Genomic DNA, 18,402 nt, shown 5'->3' on the forward strand with positions numbered 1-18,402 from the left:
CAGCATTGATAACACTGTTGTTAAGACAGATTAACCACCACAGATCTGTCCCACAGAGGGGGGCTGAAAGAACTGGTAGCACACACAAGGTTCAGCAGCTGACACTGTATACGCTTGGAAAAGAAAACAAAAAAACTCACTTTGAGTCAGTTATTTCTATCCATAAATAGCGAGCAATGCAAGAACTCCACTTGCTCTTCTGCATGGCATCTGGCTGCACAACAAGATCTCTGCTTGAATAGGGATATATCTGAAGATTACATTTGCACAGAGATCTTTTACACCTTGACATCAAGACACCTCGCTGGTATAGATCCTAAGTAAGTTACTAATAGTTTGTTTTAAGCTTTCTCGACTAAAACTTGACTAAGATTCAATCTTAGATTGACTGTGTACAAATAACCCCTCAAATGTAAATAAATGACCAAGTCTGGGGGCTAGGAGAAGATCCAGCCACACCTCTGTGGTGAAAGTGGGTCCACTCTGAACCTCATGACTTTTGGGAGAATATCCTATATGTGTTTACCATAGCCGCTATGCAGTAGCAAATTAAGTATATCCTACCATCTCAAATCTTGTTAATGCACTGTCTTATTTGCAATTAAGCTTCGTTAAGTCAGTTTTATATCAATAAATATACATTTCTGCTTCTTTTTTATGAATGTAGTGCAGTAGTTATCATCTGCAACAGTACGTAAAAGACAAGAAAAGCAACGGAAATGGAATACAACTTTTTTATAAGAAAACAAAAAAAAACCAAAACAACGTGCTTTTCTTCAAATCACATTATACTTACCCTGCTAGTAACTGGTAAAAGCTTTTCCAAATACTGTAACCATTCAAAAATGAACTCTGCTTTTTGATGTTCGTCAAGCTGGTTATACTCTTCTTCATTGAGTAGTAAACTGTGAGCTAACTCCATTCCTTGAAATCTTCCTTGAATTTCTCCTCATCAAACACCAAAGAATTGAAGGAAAAAAAAAAACAACCAACAAACAGCCAGAATTATGTTAATTAATCAGGGTTGTTTTTTGTTTTTTGTTTTTTTTCCATTAATATTTGATGGCCAAGTCAGAAGTTTGAACACCTAAACAAAAAAACAGAAAGGTTACAAGAGAATCAAGCAGTCATTATTACATCCAATATTTCAAAATACTTTTTAAAAGAATACTTAAAATTTTCAAAAACACCACGGTCATTTTGTTTAGGTGGTATTAGTAATATTTAATGTTTTGGGGGTAAATACGATATTGAAATAATGTGCCAAGTAAACATAGTCTAGAATACATCAGAGTTCTCACTGAACTATTTTAATTCATCATGTTTCACACAAAGTGAGCTTTTCTGGTACTCGACCAAACATATGCCTGAAAACAACAATCAAACAGCCTCAAATAAGATGGATTTTGTGATCTAGAATTAAGTGCAAGATGGAAGTAACCTAAACCTAAGAATTCACATTGACTATATCTACAGACTTAAATGTTAACATCTTTTTCAAACATTTGATCTAGTCTCAGTGCCAAGCGAGACACAAAGAAAAAACAACCTCCAATGATGTCTCTTTTTTTTTTTCTTAAGAAACTGAAAAAAAGGGTTTCAAGAACAAATTCAGTTGAAGTTGTTTAATTTTACTTATTTCAGACTATTCTGGTAAAATGTCAGCCATATTGCTAACTCCCAAACAAATTATCCTTTCAGAGTTCACTGAGCTGCTGAGCATGTGTTTTCTCCTATGTGGTAACAATATTAGAGTGTAAAATGATCTAACAGTCTAGTGGGCAATACAAAACAATTCTAAATAATTCAGCACTCAGGCTGTCATCAAATGCACAGTAAAAGGTTACCTTCACTACATTCTAAACATCTCAATATAAAATTTGCTCACAAAGGAACTCACTGTGATGAACTGACATTTTAAATTTACCTGAAATACCAGGCTGCTTGACAGAACATCACAGTATAAAATGATAAGTAGATATAAATATACATACACATTTAAACTGACCAGGTAAGCAGATTCACAATTTACTACTTATACTCCTCAGAGTATGAACACTCTGAGAACTTAACTCTAGTGTCACCTTTTTGTGTGTGACATACAAAATCTGTAGAATTATTATTTCATTGAATATTTGAGTACAGTTTCATCACTGCTCAGTACTGAAGTTACGAGCTGTCTAGTGTCTCTAAAACACCTACGGCCACAGTAATCATTTCAATGCACACAGAGAAGAAGTTTGATAACATTTTCCCTTCAACTGATCACTGATCACTTTAACAGATCACTGTCAGATACTGGACCTTAACTTACCTTGCAGATTATGTCTTCGCATTGTACAACCTCTTCACCCTAGGTTCTTGGATAAAAGATGTCAAGAACTCTACTTCCTAGAAAAAGAGTTAACATAAAGATCAGTTTCAAAAAAGCACTCTAGATAAAAGTGTCCGTTCTACACAAAATAACAATTTCAATGTCTAAAAAAACAAAAGCACAGGTGCAAAATATTTGTTATTTTAAGCTCAAATTATTATAATCATGCCAACATTCGTATCTATACCAGTAATCAGCAGAGATGGCAAAGGTGATTCATCTGTTCTGAAAAAGCCACACACAATACTATAGATACAAGACATGAACATAATTAATCCATCCTAAGTTCCAGAAATAATTTTAATGCAGTTATCAGTGAACAATAACATTTCTTAAACCTCTCCCTTTAACTAAGTCTAGCAGGATATGAAATACAGTTTGCATACTATTTTAAATACAACCACTTTTCAATCAGTCTTTAGGAGACTCAAGTTGAAAATAGACTAAAGGTGCATATGCATTTCAAAGTAATCTAAACTTCTTTCAGTGGCGGTTTGGAAACAGCTGGTGCTGCATTTAGTTCCCTGCAGTAAAAGCAAATATTCAAATGATCACTAACATTTTCATTGCTTTTTTTCTTTCTCTATATAGAAAGAAAAACAGAGTTTAACTTCATTAGATCTTGCAAAGCAAAGTCAGCAGTTAGAAAAGAAGAAAACAAAATAGCTGTAATTATGCAGAATTGCGCAGAGCTGTCCTAACCAAACATCCAGGGTATCCTGGCCAGCGCATAAACTTCAAAGCTGTACCATAAAGAGGTCAGCCAGCTGATCGAAGGGCCTGGAACTTGTTATATCACACCTGGGCTAGTGCCTCCAGCCTGGGGCTCCCCAGAAGAAGAAAGTCAATGGGCTGGAGCCATGGTATCCACCAGCCAGACATGTTTAGCTTGGTAAAGAGAAGTGTCAAGGGAATTCAACAACAGCCTTCACAAGAGAAGGTTAACAAGAAGATGGAAGATTCTTTGCCTATTGAGGTCTGTGGGAGGGAACAATGCAAGAAACAAACAGCACAAATTGAAACAAGGAAGGTTCCAACAGGCTAGAAAAAAAGGTTTTCTCTCTAAGGATTGTCAACCTCTGGAACAGGCGCTGAGAAGTTGTAGAATCTTTGCTCTCAGACTAAGACTAGACTAAGCAAAGTGCTAAGCAACCTAGCCTGAATTCACCCTTCTTGGAGCAAAATGTCACACAAAAAAGAGCTTCCAAGGTGCTTTTCAACCTGGACAAGTCTAGGCTCTGTCAACTATGCTGCTCACAACTCTGCAGCCAACTTATAGGCACTTCCTTTTAATATTAGTCAAAGCTTACATTGTTCCACTGAAGTTATTCTGGATTTTTTTGGTTAGTATTTGTGTAAATAATTATCAAAGAAAAATACCGTAGCGTAGTTGCTGATCTTCATAATGAATGCCGGCTAACACAGCTGGGAATGCTAGCATTTCTGAAAGAAAGACTGCATCACTTCTGAATTACAGAAGTTGGTTGTTAATTATGGAAGATTTAGTTTTTCAGAAACAGAACAGCGTAGCAAACACTCACAGACCTGATCCTCCCAGTGCTCACCAACATGAAAACTTTGGTCACACAAAGCTTTGCATAACACACTACATTCCCTACCTTCTTCAAATATACATATCCCCAAACACACAGCATTGTAAACCTGCCCACCAGATTCAGAGGTAACAACCAGAAAAGAGCACAGGCATACAACCTTCTGAGAAGAAAGATGAGAATGCAGGCATTCCACATTTACTACACGCTGATTTTGTTGTCACACTGGAGAGCAGTGCAGAAGGCATTATACATATAGGACTATGCAAAACAGAATACAAACACAGAATATGGAGAAGAGCTGGGATTAATTAATATTAAATATACCCTTGTTAAGCATACAAGATGTTACTAGGCAATTCCTACGCAGAGAAAGAAACATCAAATTTAAACATTTGCAGCCCTGACACAGGTGCAACTCTGCTTTAATTAGAGGCAATGCATTGCCTCTCATTGGGCCACTCCAACACAATAGAGTATCACACCAGCCGGTGCTCATGTTACTGTCTGGAACATCCTCTCACACCAGTGAATCAAAACAAGTACAATCTAAGAACGCAAAGCAGCGCTGACATTTAAATGAAACTCATGCTTTAAAATGGTGAGCTATTTGATAGTTCCCTGACACTCTTCTTTCCCCTTACTGCTTTTATTTTGATACTTCTTGATCTGAAACAGAAATGTAGAAAAACTGAAATTTCATTGAATGAAACATGTACCAACAAAATCAGACTATCTTGAGCTATCAGCAAACAATACTTGAATGAGGATGCACACAGAAGTCCTTTATATCTACAACACAGTGAAGAAAATAAAGGGCTGTATAACTCATCTTTGTAATTATATTTTTCTCATTCCAGAAGTATTACAGTAATTATGCCTTACATCAGATGTAAAACAAAGATCATTAACCTGTGGATTCACTCCTCTTCCAAACATTAGTCCAGCAGAGAAGAGACAGTTCTTCAAAGAAATGGCCACTGTTGATTCTTACCAGCAATGTGTAAAAATAAATAATGCGTAATACTAAAAAAGTAAAAAGTAACAACTACCAGTATTTTTGTAACAGCTGCCACTGGGCTGACTACACAATCAAGGTCATTTTCATCATATCCCTGAGAAAGAGAACTGAAGCACAGTCATTAGCTTCAAGTTGTCCTTTCTTGCGATGCAAGTACCATTTTAACTGACTTCATGTAACTTTTTTCTCCACCTCATAAAGCAGGCTTTGTTGTCACCTATCTCACAAATAAACTGCTATGTTTAAGAGAGAGTCTCCCAGCCTGACATGTTTAGTTACAGTCATTAGCAGTTCAGATCAATTTTACTCCCGCAGCGCTGTTTTAAAAGTTTAATGGGATGATCATTACCCATGCATTTGAGCCAAGCACATCACAAGACAATCAATGCTTAGGCTTATTTTAACTACTTTCACATACCTGCTTAGAGTGTCTTCAAAACAAACAGAATTTTTATATACCTAGCTCTGGAAACTTAGGAGGATGTTTATTTTTTGAAGTGGGTTTTGGCCCAGACAGCAAACACTGGCCAAACTCAGCCATTTTTAGTGAAAAACAGCCCATAGTGAAAGTCCAGTAGTTAAAGTGTATTTTTTATGCTAGGAGGCAAAAATAAGCAGGAATAGAGATCTCAAGAAAGCAAAAAAAGTGCAGGAAAAACCTTATAGTAATTTCAAATAGGGGATCCAGAGGAGTTATCTTTAGCTATAACTTAGCTAGCAGCTATTGTACATATATAAATAATCTAATCTAAATAAACAACAGTGATACAATTGTAATAGCTTGATAAGAAATAAACCCTGATTATTTCAGGGCCAGAAACTAGAATTCCAGCTCAAATAAGCTTGAACTTTAAGCACTCAACATACTACAGAGGCGGAAATATTCAAGTCCTACGTAAAGATACTTATTATTACTCAAAAAACAGAGCAGCCTTTGTTTACTTAGTTACTTCTACAAAACGTTACCAACAAACATACAGAAAAAGTCTGCCTCACAGAGAATGAAAACCTATATCAGCTTCAAATACCTTAGTATCCCAGTGAGCTTTGTGTGGCATCATCCACTGCCTTAAGCCAACTTCAGTCTTTTCTCTACACACAGATCCCTTTTTTTTTTTCCCTCCTCTGCAGAGCAATGGCAGGTACCAGCCGTGCCCTAGCATACATTCACCCCTCCCTACACATCTTCTGTACAGCAGTGCTAACCATTCTTGCCCTCTCATTCAGCACAAGTTGGGAATTTCACATACCCTTTCACTGCCTACTTTCATACAATTTCAAAGAAAATGTACAAACAATTTTAGGGCATTTTAGCATCAAAAGCATCTGTATAATGAATGGATTAGGCTTTGGAGAGGAGAACAGTTAAGTGATATGAAATGAGAGTCTCATCTATAAATGTATACAAACATGTGCTTGAATTAATCAGTCATTAATCAATGTGGACAAAATTACTCCTTGGTATCAAATAGATTTGATAGCTTCCCATTCAAAACGAATAACCTGCCATAAGCACACAGCATTCTTGCATTCTTTGCAAGATGTTTTGCAATGTTCGGTTATATTGCTCAGCAGCAGGAAATCTGAAGCCAAGCTTACAGAAGATGTGACTAAATTTGATGTCAAAAAGCAATTTACAAGGAAAGGCCACAAGACATGAAATTAGCACAACCCAGAGCACACAGAAAGCCAGGTCATAGAGGAGGAGATCCAAGATTCTAAGACTTTTCTATCTAGCAGAACTGTAAGTATTAATACTTGTTTTTAAGTGCACTGCCACGCATGTGGAAAACATGCATCAGAAATTACATCTCACAGCTGAGTACTTGTATGTTATCACACCTATCCTGTGTTATGAAGAGATTCAATTCCAGTCACAAATGAAGTTATCTTCCTGCTTCAATAAAAATGTGTATGCATTTGCATCACATGCTTATCGAGAATGACAAAAAGCAATGAAGAATCTTAACAATGAGTTGGATTAACAACACAAAAAATAACAGATCATTACACAACCATCCATTTGCTCTAATTAATGAAAATTTCAGACTGGGAAAACCTCCAGTCACGTTGTACTTTTGTATGTAATTATTCAGCTTAGAAACATGATTCTGAAATCAGAGATGTTGAAACAAGATGTCTCTCTTTCAGGCTCACTGGTTAACTGTGTTCTGGAAGAAGCATTTTGCCCCAGGAAAATGATGTCTCTCTTCTATCAATGAATATTTGGCAGCATTTACACAAGTACTTACTGAAGTTGTCATTCAAGTGCATCTTCCTATATTGCAGATTCCAAGTAAGTTTTGTCATTTCCACATTACATTTGATACTGTGCTAGTGAACAAATATCACTTCTATTCATGTTGCAAAACAAAAAGGTCTTGTTTTGACATCTTGTGAACAAAAACGCTCATACAAAGTACATGTTTACTGCCATAAGAACAATTCAAAACTACTGGTTTTCTAGCCAGACTTAGCAAAATGCTTGTCTAATGTTCTTGATTTCCAAATTTCAGAGAAGCCACCCACTATCTGAAAAAGCAATAAAGCTCAAATGCAATAAAAACCTAAACAAAATCTAACATAATTCTAGGGGCACGCTGTTCTAAAAAATATTCACACAAAGAATGTGACCACCCACAACCTTCATACATAACAGTGGCATTGATAAGAATTACAACACAGTACACATTTGCTGAAGTGTGAAATAAGTGACAAGACAATGTCTTCTGGGAATGCTGAATAATTTCTGTGATGATGTTTTGAGGACAACGCTTGATGTGACTAGAGTGAAAACATGCCCTGAAAAATGTGCCTGGAAATATAATCACTGCTTCAGTAATGCAAAATATTTGAGACATTTCTGAAAACACAGGTATTGGAAAACATTCATTTGCCATATTAGAAAGTACTTATAACTTACTTCCATGCTTATTATAATCACTTTACTCTCTATCTCCACTTAACACGAACTATTCCAGGAAACAAAGAGCTACATTCAGTTATTGAGAAATGTAAATCAGCCACTTCCTGAGCCCAATGTCAGTGCTACGAGCCCACTCATCCCCAGCACCCACAACTAGTGCACTTCATTTCTGAAAGTGTACATCAAAAGGGAATTTAAGTTCTACTACAAGGACCTGAGAACATTACTTTATTAACATGCAACCTTGCAAATTGTAAGGGCTTATCAGCAGGTTTGAAAACTGATGGGATAGTAAGGCAAATGCGTAAACACCAGAGAAGTACAAACACTGACCCAAATCCTAAAAATAATTTCAAAACATCTGAGCATCGCTTTATTCTTGACAATGCTGCAGATAATACTGTTTACCTCATACAGCCAAGATACATCAACCTGAATGTGCCAATGTGTTTTTCTGTCACGACAAGGGAAGTTGGGTGAAACTGAATTCTTTGTTAAAACATTAAATTGAATTTCAATAGGTAAAGGTTGATTTCAGCTACCCATTTTCCCTTAAAAGAGTAATTTTGCTGAACACGTCCTGAAATCCTAAAAAAAGTGTATTTGTTTTCCCCCAGAATCACGACGGATATAGCAGTGCTGGGTTATTTATTGCTACAACCATCTTTCAACTATACTAAAGTGCACGAGCACAAAACTTCAGCAGCAGAAGACCTCACAGTTGCAGACTGTTGGAATCTTATTTAGCAGATAGAGCCCACTCTCAGGGCATAAATTAAAGACAGAGATGTCTTTATGTCTTTTCAAAGGTGCATTCTCCAGGTATTTTAGATGTCTCTTCCTCAAAGAAGACTCCAAAACAGCTCAGAAAAAAAGAAGCGTAACTGTACAGAGATTTCATACATTTTTGCTTGCAGTACAGATATCCCTCACACCTTTTTAAAGTTCCTGCTCCCTTACAAACCAAATAGAACAAACATCCCACACTCTGAAAACACTCCTATGAGGCATTGCTAACCAGTCACTCCACTCCATCAGCATGTTCTGCTTTGTAAAAGATGATCATCCTGCACTGGCTAACAAAGGTTTTGGCATGTTCAATACAATGTAATGAACTAGCCAGTAACTCAGGTGTTTCACCAGCAGCGAACCCAATTCTGTGTTCAAGATCACATTTTCTATTTATCCCCAGACTCAGTGTAATGTTAAACTGGCTTCCCCTCCTCTTGTTCACTGTATTAAGACCATCAGGAAAAGGGGCAAAAAAAAAAAACCACCAAACAACCTTCAGTCCAGAGCCAGAAGTCTATCCCCTATGTCACACCTGTTATTTCATACATGAGTTGAGTACATTACATACCATGTGGAAACATACCATCCAGTAAAACACCAAGACATACAATGCAGCCTGATTATTTCTGGCAAATAAGATCAAAATAAAAGTTGAATAGAAGTCACAGCAAAGCACACATTTACTTCTATAAAAATTAGCTCAAACTTAAACAGATATTACAAACAGTGAATCAAAACTTCTGAAAAATATCCAAGTACAGAAGCCCAAAGCTGAACTCATTTTTACATGCCTTTCTTCTGTCCCATTACTCCCTCTCCACACCTCAATGACCTTTACCTGCATTTTAACCTAAGATACCAGCAGTCCCTCCTTCCCTCATTCCAATATACCAGCACCCATGCACCTCTCCAGATTCTATTTCCCTGTGCAGAGTGCAGAGCATATCCATTATGCTGAGCACTGTCGTCCTATCCAGGAGTTCAAAACGTAAATGCCAGCCACAATATTTGCATAAACTGGAGTCCCCAGTACCACCACTCTCTCTGCAGAGTACTGTCAGATAAAAAGACCCGTTAAAAATAAAATTAGCCCATCAGACCACGCACAGTCACTGTAAGGGAATGCCAAACGGGTCCCTACAGTCTCCAGGTCTCTACGGACCCACACCAGAAACATCACCAGCCTTACCCTTCAACTTCAGCCCTGACACTCGGACAGCGAGGAGGGCACTTCCTTCCTCCTGCTTCTGTTGCCATCGAGGAGCGTACCTTCCTTCCCCGCTCTGCCTGCCGGCTCCCCGAGGAGGCCCCGCCCGGGCTCAAGCTCCGTTCGGCGCCCCGCGCCCGCCGTGCGGGCAGCCCCAGCGCCGCCTGACGGACTCCCTGGGCCGCTGACAGGGAGCCCGGAAGCCACCCGGTCACCGCGGGGATCCGTTTTCGAATCCGCTCGACCGTCTCGCTGGTCAACGCAGACGGCCGCGCGGCGATACAGCGCTTTTTACACGTAGACCCCCGGCAGCCCTCAGCGAGCTCTCGGCTCCCTTCGGCGTTTCCGCCCACCGAGCCCCGTCCCCTCGCCCAACCTCCTTCAGCCCCTGGCGGCAGCTCCGAGCACCTCTCCGAGCGTCTTCTCCCGCCCTGCGGGGACCGCCTTTTAGGGTCACCCGGCAGCTCCGCGCCAGCACTGCAGGCGGCTGCCGAGGCCCCCGGGGCTCCTTCCTCGCTTCCAGGCGGAAGGAGAGAGCGCGCGCAAAGCCTCACGCCCCTCTTCCCCATGGAAAGGGTCGCCAGAAGGCTGCCTCTTCCCTCCCCGCGCCTTAGGGACGGAGAGGGACGGAGCAGGGAGACCCACCGCGCAAACAGAGCCCCGCCCTGCCCCCGCCCGGCCGGGTAGGACCACCGCCCCTCTCCCGCGGTACCTGCGGCGAGGGCCGGCCGCGAGCCTCCCGCGCCGCTCTGCGGGGCGCTGCGGGGCTCGGCTCCGCCCTCCCTCGTCCGGCGCGCGGGGGGGGCGGGGGCCTGCGCCCGAGCCGCCACCGCCCGCTGGCGCGGGAGGGAGTTGCCGCTGCTCAGGGTTGTGCAATCGGGGCCGGAGACATCGAGCGCCCGCTGTGGCCGGCCCGGGCCTCAGAGGGATGGGACGGGAGCCGGGTGCGGGAGGGCGCCGCTAGAAGAAATCCATGAGGTGAAGCGGGCACGGCCGGGGCGCGCTCCCGACAGGATAAACCTCGCGGTGCCGGGAGCTAGGCTTTCCCTGGGGCGGAGAGCTGGCAGCCGGCCTGGTGCCAGGGGAGCCAGCCAGCGGCCGGTTTGCTGAGGAGTGACCTCCCTCATTGACAACTGTCATAACAGTGAACTCGGTTATGTGAGAATTTCTGCTGAAGGAACGTTCTGTTCTGCATTCTGTCTTCAGAGCTGAAGGTCTGACATACTAAAAGGAAAATGTGTATCTCAGTTGCTTTTTTTTGTTATTTTAAAGGAGTCTTATTCTGGCATTGTAACTGATGCTCTACCATGTCAGGAGAGATATACATATAATATGTATATAATGTATATTGTATAGCCAACTAGGAGAGGAAACTAGCAAGCAGGCATGAGGTCTGGTTTCTGCTGGCAGCATTTAGTTTGGTGGTATTAAGGTGTTCTGGTTTTAATCCTACTACTTCAGCTACTGCTGTACAAAGCTGATGAAGAAAATAACACCTTCTGGAATTAAAGGCTGATTTTGACTGGATAACAGATATTAAAGACAATCTTTTGTCTTAGCATTCCCACAGAGGAACACTGTCTAGGTCCATGGGGCAGGGAGCAAAGGTTCCTTTCCACAAGCTGGGTTCTTTGAAGTAGTGCAAACCACTGCGGGGAGGAAATAATGCCTGACATACATAAGCATAGGAGTCAAAATCATCCCCAGACCTTACATAACCTTGTAAGTTCATCCTCAAATATGAAGGCTGCTCCCATTTTATTACGTTGGCACATGACATCAGAGGTGGGTGTTGGTGTTATGGTAATAAAGGCTGAAGCTTCCATACCAATATACTATTAGAGTTATTGTCATGTGACAGAAGGCAGCACAGGGGCACTCTAACAAAATGGTGTCTGACAAAGAAGTGTGTATGTGGAACTGAATTCCCTCGTGCAGAAAAAAATGGCACTCACTGACCTTCATCAACATTTGCTAAACATTTATGGAGACGAAACAGTGGATGTGAGCACAGTGGGAGTAGTGCGTTTCAGCAGTGGTGACAGTGGGTCAACGCCACTGGCACAGATTTTTTAGGAAGGCAACATGCAGGCTCTTGTTCATGGCTGGCAAAAATGCACGACCAATGGTGACTGCTGAAAAACAGTGTTTTGTAGCTGAGAATTTGTTCTATTGTTCCCTTCTCAGCTCAATGGAAATAATTAGGAGGCATTACTTTCAGAACAATCTATGTGTACATATATATCACTAAGGAATATTTAATAAAATCTTCTCAGAGAACTGCCTAACTGTATTCTACAGATTTAAAAGCATCAGGCTGCTTTGCCATATATGGACATTGGTTTCATTTTTACTGAATTACTATTGTACAGAAACATGAGCACTGAGGCAGTGACCTTTTACCAGAAAGTTCTGCCAATATATGTGGTAATAAAGAATAATATATAAATGTCTCACATCTGAAACTGTTTCCATAGCGTATCTCACAGAAGGCAACTCTACAAACTCCTGCTGGCGTAAAGGTGTTATTTCCAATACTCCTTGTATCAGAAATAATGTACACCTCTCCCCCTAAAAGAATTATTTGCTCAGTTAACCTCATTTTGATGAGCAAATGAGTTGCTGCTGCTCAACAGAGAGCAGTCTGCCACTGGACTTGTAAAAAGGTCAAGCAAACTATTTGTATTCAAAGGCTGTTTGTGCTGTGGTGTTTTCAGTAATAAAGTCCTGTAAAAACAAAAGGTACTTTCTGATGTTCTTGGGGTAGCAGAAGGACCTGGAAATATATGTGAAGGGTCAATTATGTTTAGGTAATAAACAATAGAAATACTTAGAATAGTTTTTAGAAAATTTTCCTGTTATTACTACTATTATTCACTCTGTTGTGGTGACAGGCAGAGGACCTGCTTGCTATTCAGTATTTCATAATACTAAACGTTATGTAAGCATAGAGCAAGACAAAGCACCTCTCAGAGAGAAATACAGTGTTGCACACTTTTTTCTAAGAGCCATTCCTTCTAGACCTCAATATACACAATGTCAGCTCTAAGCAATGGTGTTTTAATGCCAAACTGACACAAGTCCGTGGGACCAATGAGGAACAGTGGTGTGAGGTGTTACTTTCATCTCTGAGTACATGAGCTTTCAGACTGCTTTGTGCCAGCAGCGCTTTATGAGGATAAGAATCTATGTTTATTGGTTTTATAGCTCACCTTGATTCTTTAATATGATTTTCCTCTCCTAAATTGGTCAACAAGAGTGTTAACCATGCATTGATTCAAATTAGCATCTACTTCAGCAGTAATACATGCCATTTTTATCTTCACCCTTTTCAATCTGAAATAGTTATGCATTCATAGTTTTCTGTTCTGAAACAGACAAAAACAGGATAATGAGATGTATTCACCCTGTGTTAATTCAGTTCCCCATCACTCCATTAGACCTGACCAAGCTTCAACAAAAAATGTTTAATAAAATAAGCAAATAATTGGCAAATAATTGCAACACATACAGCTGCTGATCAATCTTCTCTTTATTAGTTCATTTTGGTAAAGTGGGTTGAATGATTTAGTGCATGAATTAGTTCTGCCAAACAAATTTCAGTAATGGTATCTCTTCAGTCACATATGCCTCCAAGAAAACCTTTGTTGTTGTTTGTTTGTTTCTTATAGCTTGATGACTCTACAGCAACATAAAAGAATTCATTCCTCTGATTTCAGTGGGATCATGTAAGTGTGAGTAAGAATCACAGGACTAGGAGCAAAATCAGATGAACTATCACCAAGCAATTATATAGCAAACAATACCAAATTACACTATATTTTAAGATCTTTGTAAGGAATATCTCAGATTAATTTTAAGCTTAGACATTTGTCTTTCCTTTATTTTTTGCAATAATATTAAATTACACAATCTAACTACCTCTTCAAGTACAGAGTCAGACTGTTAAGGTTTGATTCCGTAGTTACACCATCAGCAACTGGCAATTTACAATTGGCTTTAATCTGAATAAAAGCAATTGCTTCTAAGCAAGATAACATGCTTATTTCTAGAACTGATGTAGCCTTTAGCATCCATGGTTGTTTAGTATTGTTCCCTCAGTTGACACAGTTAACTGTGCTAGTGCTTTTAATCCACAAAGTGATATACTTATTTCCCTCAAGTAAAAGCTTTCTGGAGACAAGTAGAATCCAACACAGTATAAGTGTCCCAGCTTTTGCAAAGTCTTAGTTATAAATCTTCAGTTTCTCTGTTTTTTTTTTTTTTGTTGTTAGTTTTGTTTTGTTTTTCGTGGTTGGTTTTTTGTTTTTTTTTTTCTTTTTTTTAACAGATTGAATATTTAAACTGATATGTAGTCTAACTTAATGCTTACATTCTCAACATAGTTGATTGTTGTACTAGCATAAAATTCACAAAAATCTTAATTCCTATCAAGCAATTACAGAGTCCTGGTGTTATTTTTAATCCTAAAATGTAAATAATAGGAATATACAGGTCTAGAAAACATTACATACAGTTACCAAAATGGAACTGTGAGATAAGGAACAAACATGCCCTGTCCAACCATGGCACATAGATCCCACCTGTTCAACATGTGAATAAAAGATCAGTCTTCATTACTAAAAATGAATAACGTGTATTTTTAAGTACACTTTAAATACCTAAACAATCCTGGATAAAATATTGTGACAAGAATTAGCAGCACATTAATATATTCTAAATATGGTTTGCCAACTGATTATTAAGGGCTCCCAGAACTCTTTTGCTTTTATTGTTAATCCAAAAACTATTGTGCAATTTCATTTCTAACTAAGCACATTTAAACAAACTAACCTCTTCACTCACACTATTAATGCACGTTAATGTAATAGGGCATATATTGCATCACTTAAACAAATAATACAATCACAGTGAATAGAAAACAGTCAAATTCCCTGTAATGACACATGTGTGAGCTAGAACAATGTGACAGGAAAGTCATTTATCTGCATTTCCATGCTGCGTAAGCAATTCCTATTTTTGAAATAGCATAGAGTTATTTGTGTGATTCCAGTTTGCTGAGGTACTCAGTGTGCTTTGTGGACATTAGCTCAAAACACATTTGTTAGGGAGAAGCTGAGGTACACGGTAAAGAAAGACAAACTTAGGCAGCTTCAACAATATGGAAAGATGTAAGTGCATACTGCATTCTCAAACAAAATCAAGAACACACGGGTGGGTTTTTTTGCCTTCAGTAGAAGAGAAGAAAAGCAGTGGTTTTTAAACATCTTTTTTGTCTCCATGTTCACTCTGTCTTATACACAAAAAAAGTGGAGCAGAAAATTGCTTTGCCCAAAGCCACACACTGACAGTGGACAGTGCTGATTTAAATAGAAAATGTGCAGCACAGTCATATTATTCAGGCTACTCTGACTGCTGTTTTGTTCTCTTGTCTACCTATACCATTTACTTTTCAACTGCAGTTGCAAAACACTTCCAGTAGCATAATTCTTGCCATTATATCACAGTGTATGGACCCCCAAATTCTGAGTTGCTTTCAAGGAACCTGAAGAGATTAAGAAAGAACAGGAGACACATAGCACTGAGTGACATTCTCAAATTGCAGATGCTCGTTTACCAAATTATACCGAAGAGATTTTCAAAAACTGTATTTCCAAATGTGGATGAACATCTCTACAGCCACTTTGCTCTCCAGAGCAGAGTTGGTCAATTCAGGGACACATGTTTAAGGCATTCAGGTAAAACACTGAAGGCTACTCAAAGAAAGAAAAGGGCCTGTTTACTGTAGTTTGGTGAAGACAAGCTTATTGTGGAATAGGTTTCAGAGAGAGTAAGTATAGACATTTATGACCTTGCAATTCTGGACTAATATTTTTATGTTGCATAGTGTATTTAACAATAGAGGTGAAGATTTACAGAAAAGACATGGAAAGGAAGCAGGAATACTGCTGACTCAAAAATGAACTATTGCACACCTAGTTTTATGAGAGCACAGTCCATAGTTCATGCACGCTCACTTTATCCATACTGAGTGTGCACACTGCAAACAAGGTCATAAAAACCTGTCAGAACAGTTCCTCTGTGATGATAGAATTGGAGGCCACAGTAGAATACTATAATGATTACTCATTTCATTGTTTAATTCAAGGAAGTATGGAATATTAAACATCATAGAGAACTGATATTGTCTAAGTACAGAACAGCAGAGTTATTTGAGCTTTCGCGTAGTCATAGAATAAAAACTAAAGTAATGCCATGTCATCTGTTTAAATCATATACTCATGTCAGAAAGTAGTGAGCATTTGGCTTAAAAATAATTTTAATCAATTTCTCCATCAGTATGGTCCATCACATTTAGAAATAGCTTATTTTAGTAAATGGATCATGAATCAATAGTAGACATAAATAAAGCAGTACAAAGGGCACACCATGCAGCAAGCTGCCAATTGCTGTGGCAGAAGATGGCAGAAATCAGTGTCCCAGGAGAGATACAATAAATCAGAAGCTGGCAGATAATACACAAAGATGCCACCTTATAACAGAAACTCAAGATTTCTGTCATCTCCTAAGAACTACTGAAATACAGAAACATTTATATACTTTATATGAGACATCAGTTCAAAATGGAATTTGGTCTGAAGTCTGTTATTCACTAAATATTTTCAAGTTCATTCCTCTCAGGCTTTGTGTAGTCCTTGAAGTATAGAGAATGAATTGTGAGGCTGCTAAAGATCTTTCTGGAGACAGAAAAAAAGACACTGTTCTGCAGACTTTGTGTTTTAGCTCAAAGGATCAATTCTTGAAAGAAACTGTATAACTGTAATTCCAGTACAGTCAGTGAGAAGTGGTGTTACTCAGCACCTTTTAGGATTTGGCCCACAATAGGAGAAATAAAATTTGTTTTCTCAAGCAGACAAATCATTACAAAATAGTATTAGTTATTCATATCCAAACAATTTTATTTAAATGTCTCTAAAAAGAAAACTCATTTTATCTGTTAGTATTAATAAATAAGTATCTTGTTTGGAACCCAGCTAGTATTTCTAGGTCATTTATGTGAGTAGATATTTTCAACTATGAATTCTTGACAGTTGGAATTATCAATGTCCTTAAGTATTTCATAGTCACTAACCATAAATTATGTTAATGTGAAAAATACTATTACTCTTATCAAAACTATGAGCTTTGTACCTAAAGAATATGATCCTCATAGTATAACTTGCAAATTAGACAGTTATATTTTATTAAAAATAAAGTTAATGATAGGATATTTGTAAATACCACAATTTAAGATTGCACAGGCTGGCATGAACACTAAGCATGAAGTTTTACATCTTTTCCAAAATAATTTCTTTTAAAAATTGAATCCTGGATAATTACCAAAAAGCAAATAATTGTCTAATTTCACTTTTAAACCTTTAAAATTATTGACTTGATAAAACAATTATGCAGCAACAAAGGAGAAACTTGACTCAGGTTGAATGTACTTGAACCAGTTTTCAATTTGCCACATTGTAATGCTTTGTTCTAACTGCCTTACAGCACAGATTTTCCCCACTTTATCTTCTTAATGCTGCCTGTTAGTAATGTTGATCATAGTACTGCATAGGAGGTGAGCTGGAACTGAGACCCCAAATGTGCTAACACTGTGAATATAAGAAATAAAAGCTAGTCTCTGCTTCAGATCCAGTAGATAAAGAGTCAAAAGGAAATAATACAGGCAGATAGAACAATGAGATTGCAGTATACATCATACAATTTTTGTTAAGTCTACATTTTAGTATTCCAATCCTTTTCCTGAGGCCCTGTTAGAAAAGAACTGTATGGACAACAAGACAAAGGTAACAAGGACATAGGACAAATTATAGCAAGCAGCCCATTGAAACACATCTGAGGACATTCTGAGTGCAAACTTCCACAAAGCAATACAGTGGTTCTGCCTCGATTCCAGTTTCTGGATGTATCTAACTATTTCTTCTCACAGTGCCTGTGTAGGGTATGTTCAGTCCCAGTACATCTGAAAGGCCTATCTCTACACATGCTGGATGAGAAGAAAAGCCTTTGTTACTTAGTAGCCACCATCTGAGAGGCTAAAAATTCAATGAATTTTTGCTTTGAGTATCTTTATGAGTTAGATAGTATTCAATAGATGAAAAACAAAGACAATAACTGTCTGACCTAAGAAATCAGGTAAAAAAAAAATAATTACATCTACAGCATTCCTCCAGGCTCTTAGTGGTGCCAAAAGACAAGAGAGAGGGCAATGGGCACAAACCGGAACACAGCAACTTCTAAATGACAATAAAACCTTCTTAACTTTGAGAGTGACAGAGCACTGGAACAGGCTGCCCAGAGGAGTTGTGCAGTCGTCTTCTCCGGAGATATTCAAAGTCCACCTGGATGCTTTCCGGTGCAACCTACTCTAAGGAACCTGCTTTAGCAGAGAGATAAGACTAGATGATCTTCAGAGATCTCATCCAACCCCTGTGATTCTCTTTATTCCATAATCTTCACTTTCTTAAGAGTACT

General features: G+C 38.8%; 1 protein-coding gene across 7 annotated transcripts in view; it reads right to left on the reverse strand.

Moving 5' to 3' along the window:
* Nucleotides 1-10,684, reverse strand: part of HEATR5A (HEAT repeat containing 5A) — a 58,634-nt gene extending 47,950 nt beyond the window's left edge. For 3 of the 7 annotated variants that reach the window (XM_048949266.1, XM_048949265.1, XM_048949259.1), the window contains exons 1-3: nucleotides 10,586-10,684; nucleotides 2,315-2,391; nucleotides 797-1,087 (exon numbers count right to left, since the gene is read on the reverse strand). In XM_048949266.1, coding sequence (XP_048805223.1) covers nucleotides 797-922 — 126 coding nt within the window. In that variant the 5' untranslated portion in view covers nucleotides 923-1,087; nucleotides 2,315-2,391; nucleotides 10,586-10,684. Of the gene's footprint in view, nucleotides 1-796; nucleotides 1,088-2,314; nucleotides 2,392-3,175; nucleotides 3,196-3,754; nucleotides 9,037-9,855; nucleotides 10,253-10,585 lie in introns of those variants that run through there. The other 4 variants (XM_048949261.1, XM_048949260.1, XM_048949264.1 and 1 more) reach the window with 4 other exon arrangements.
* Between the last annotated feature and the right edge of the window lie 7,718 nt (nucleotides 10,685-18,402).

This window comes from Lagopus muta, chromosome 6 (genome assembly GCF_023343835.1).
Source record: "Lagopus muta isolate bLagMut1 chromosome 6, bLagMut1 primary, whole genome shotgun sequence".
NCBI lineage: Eukaryota > Metazoa > Chordata > Aves > Galliformes > Phasianidae > Lagopus > Lagopus muta.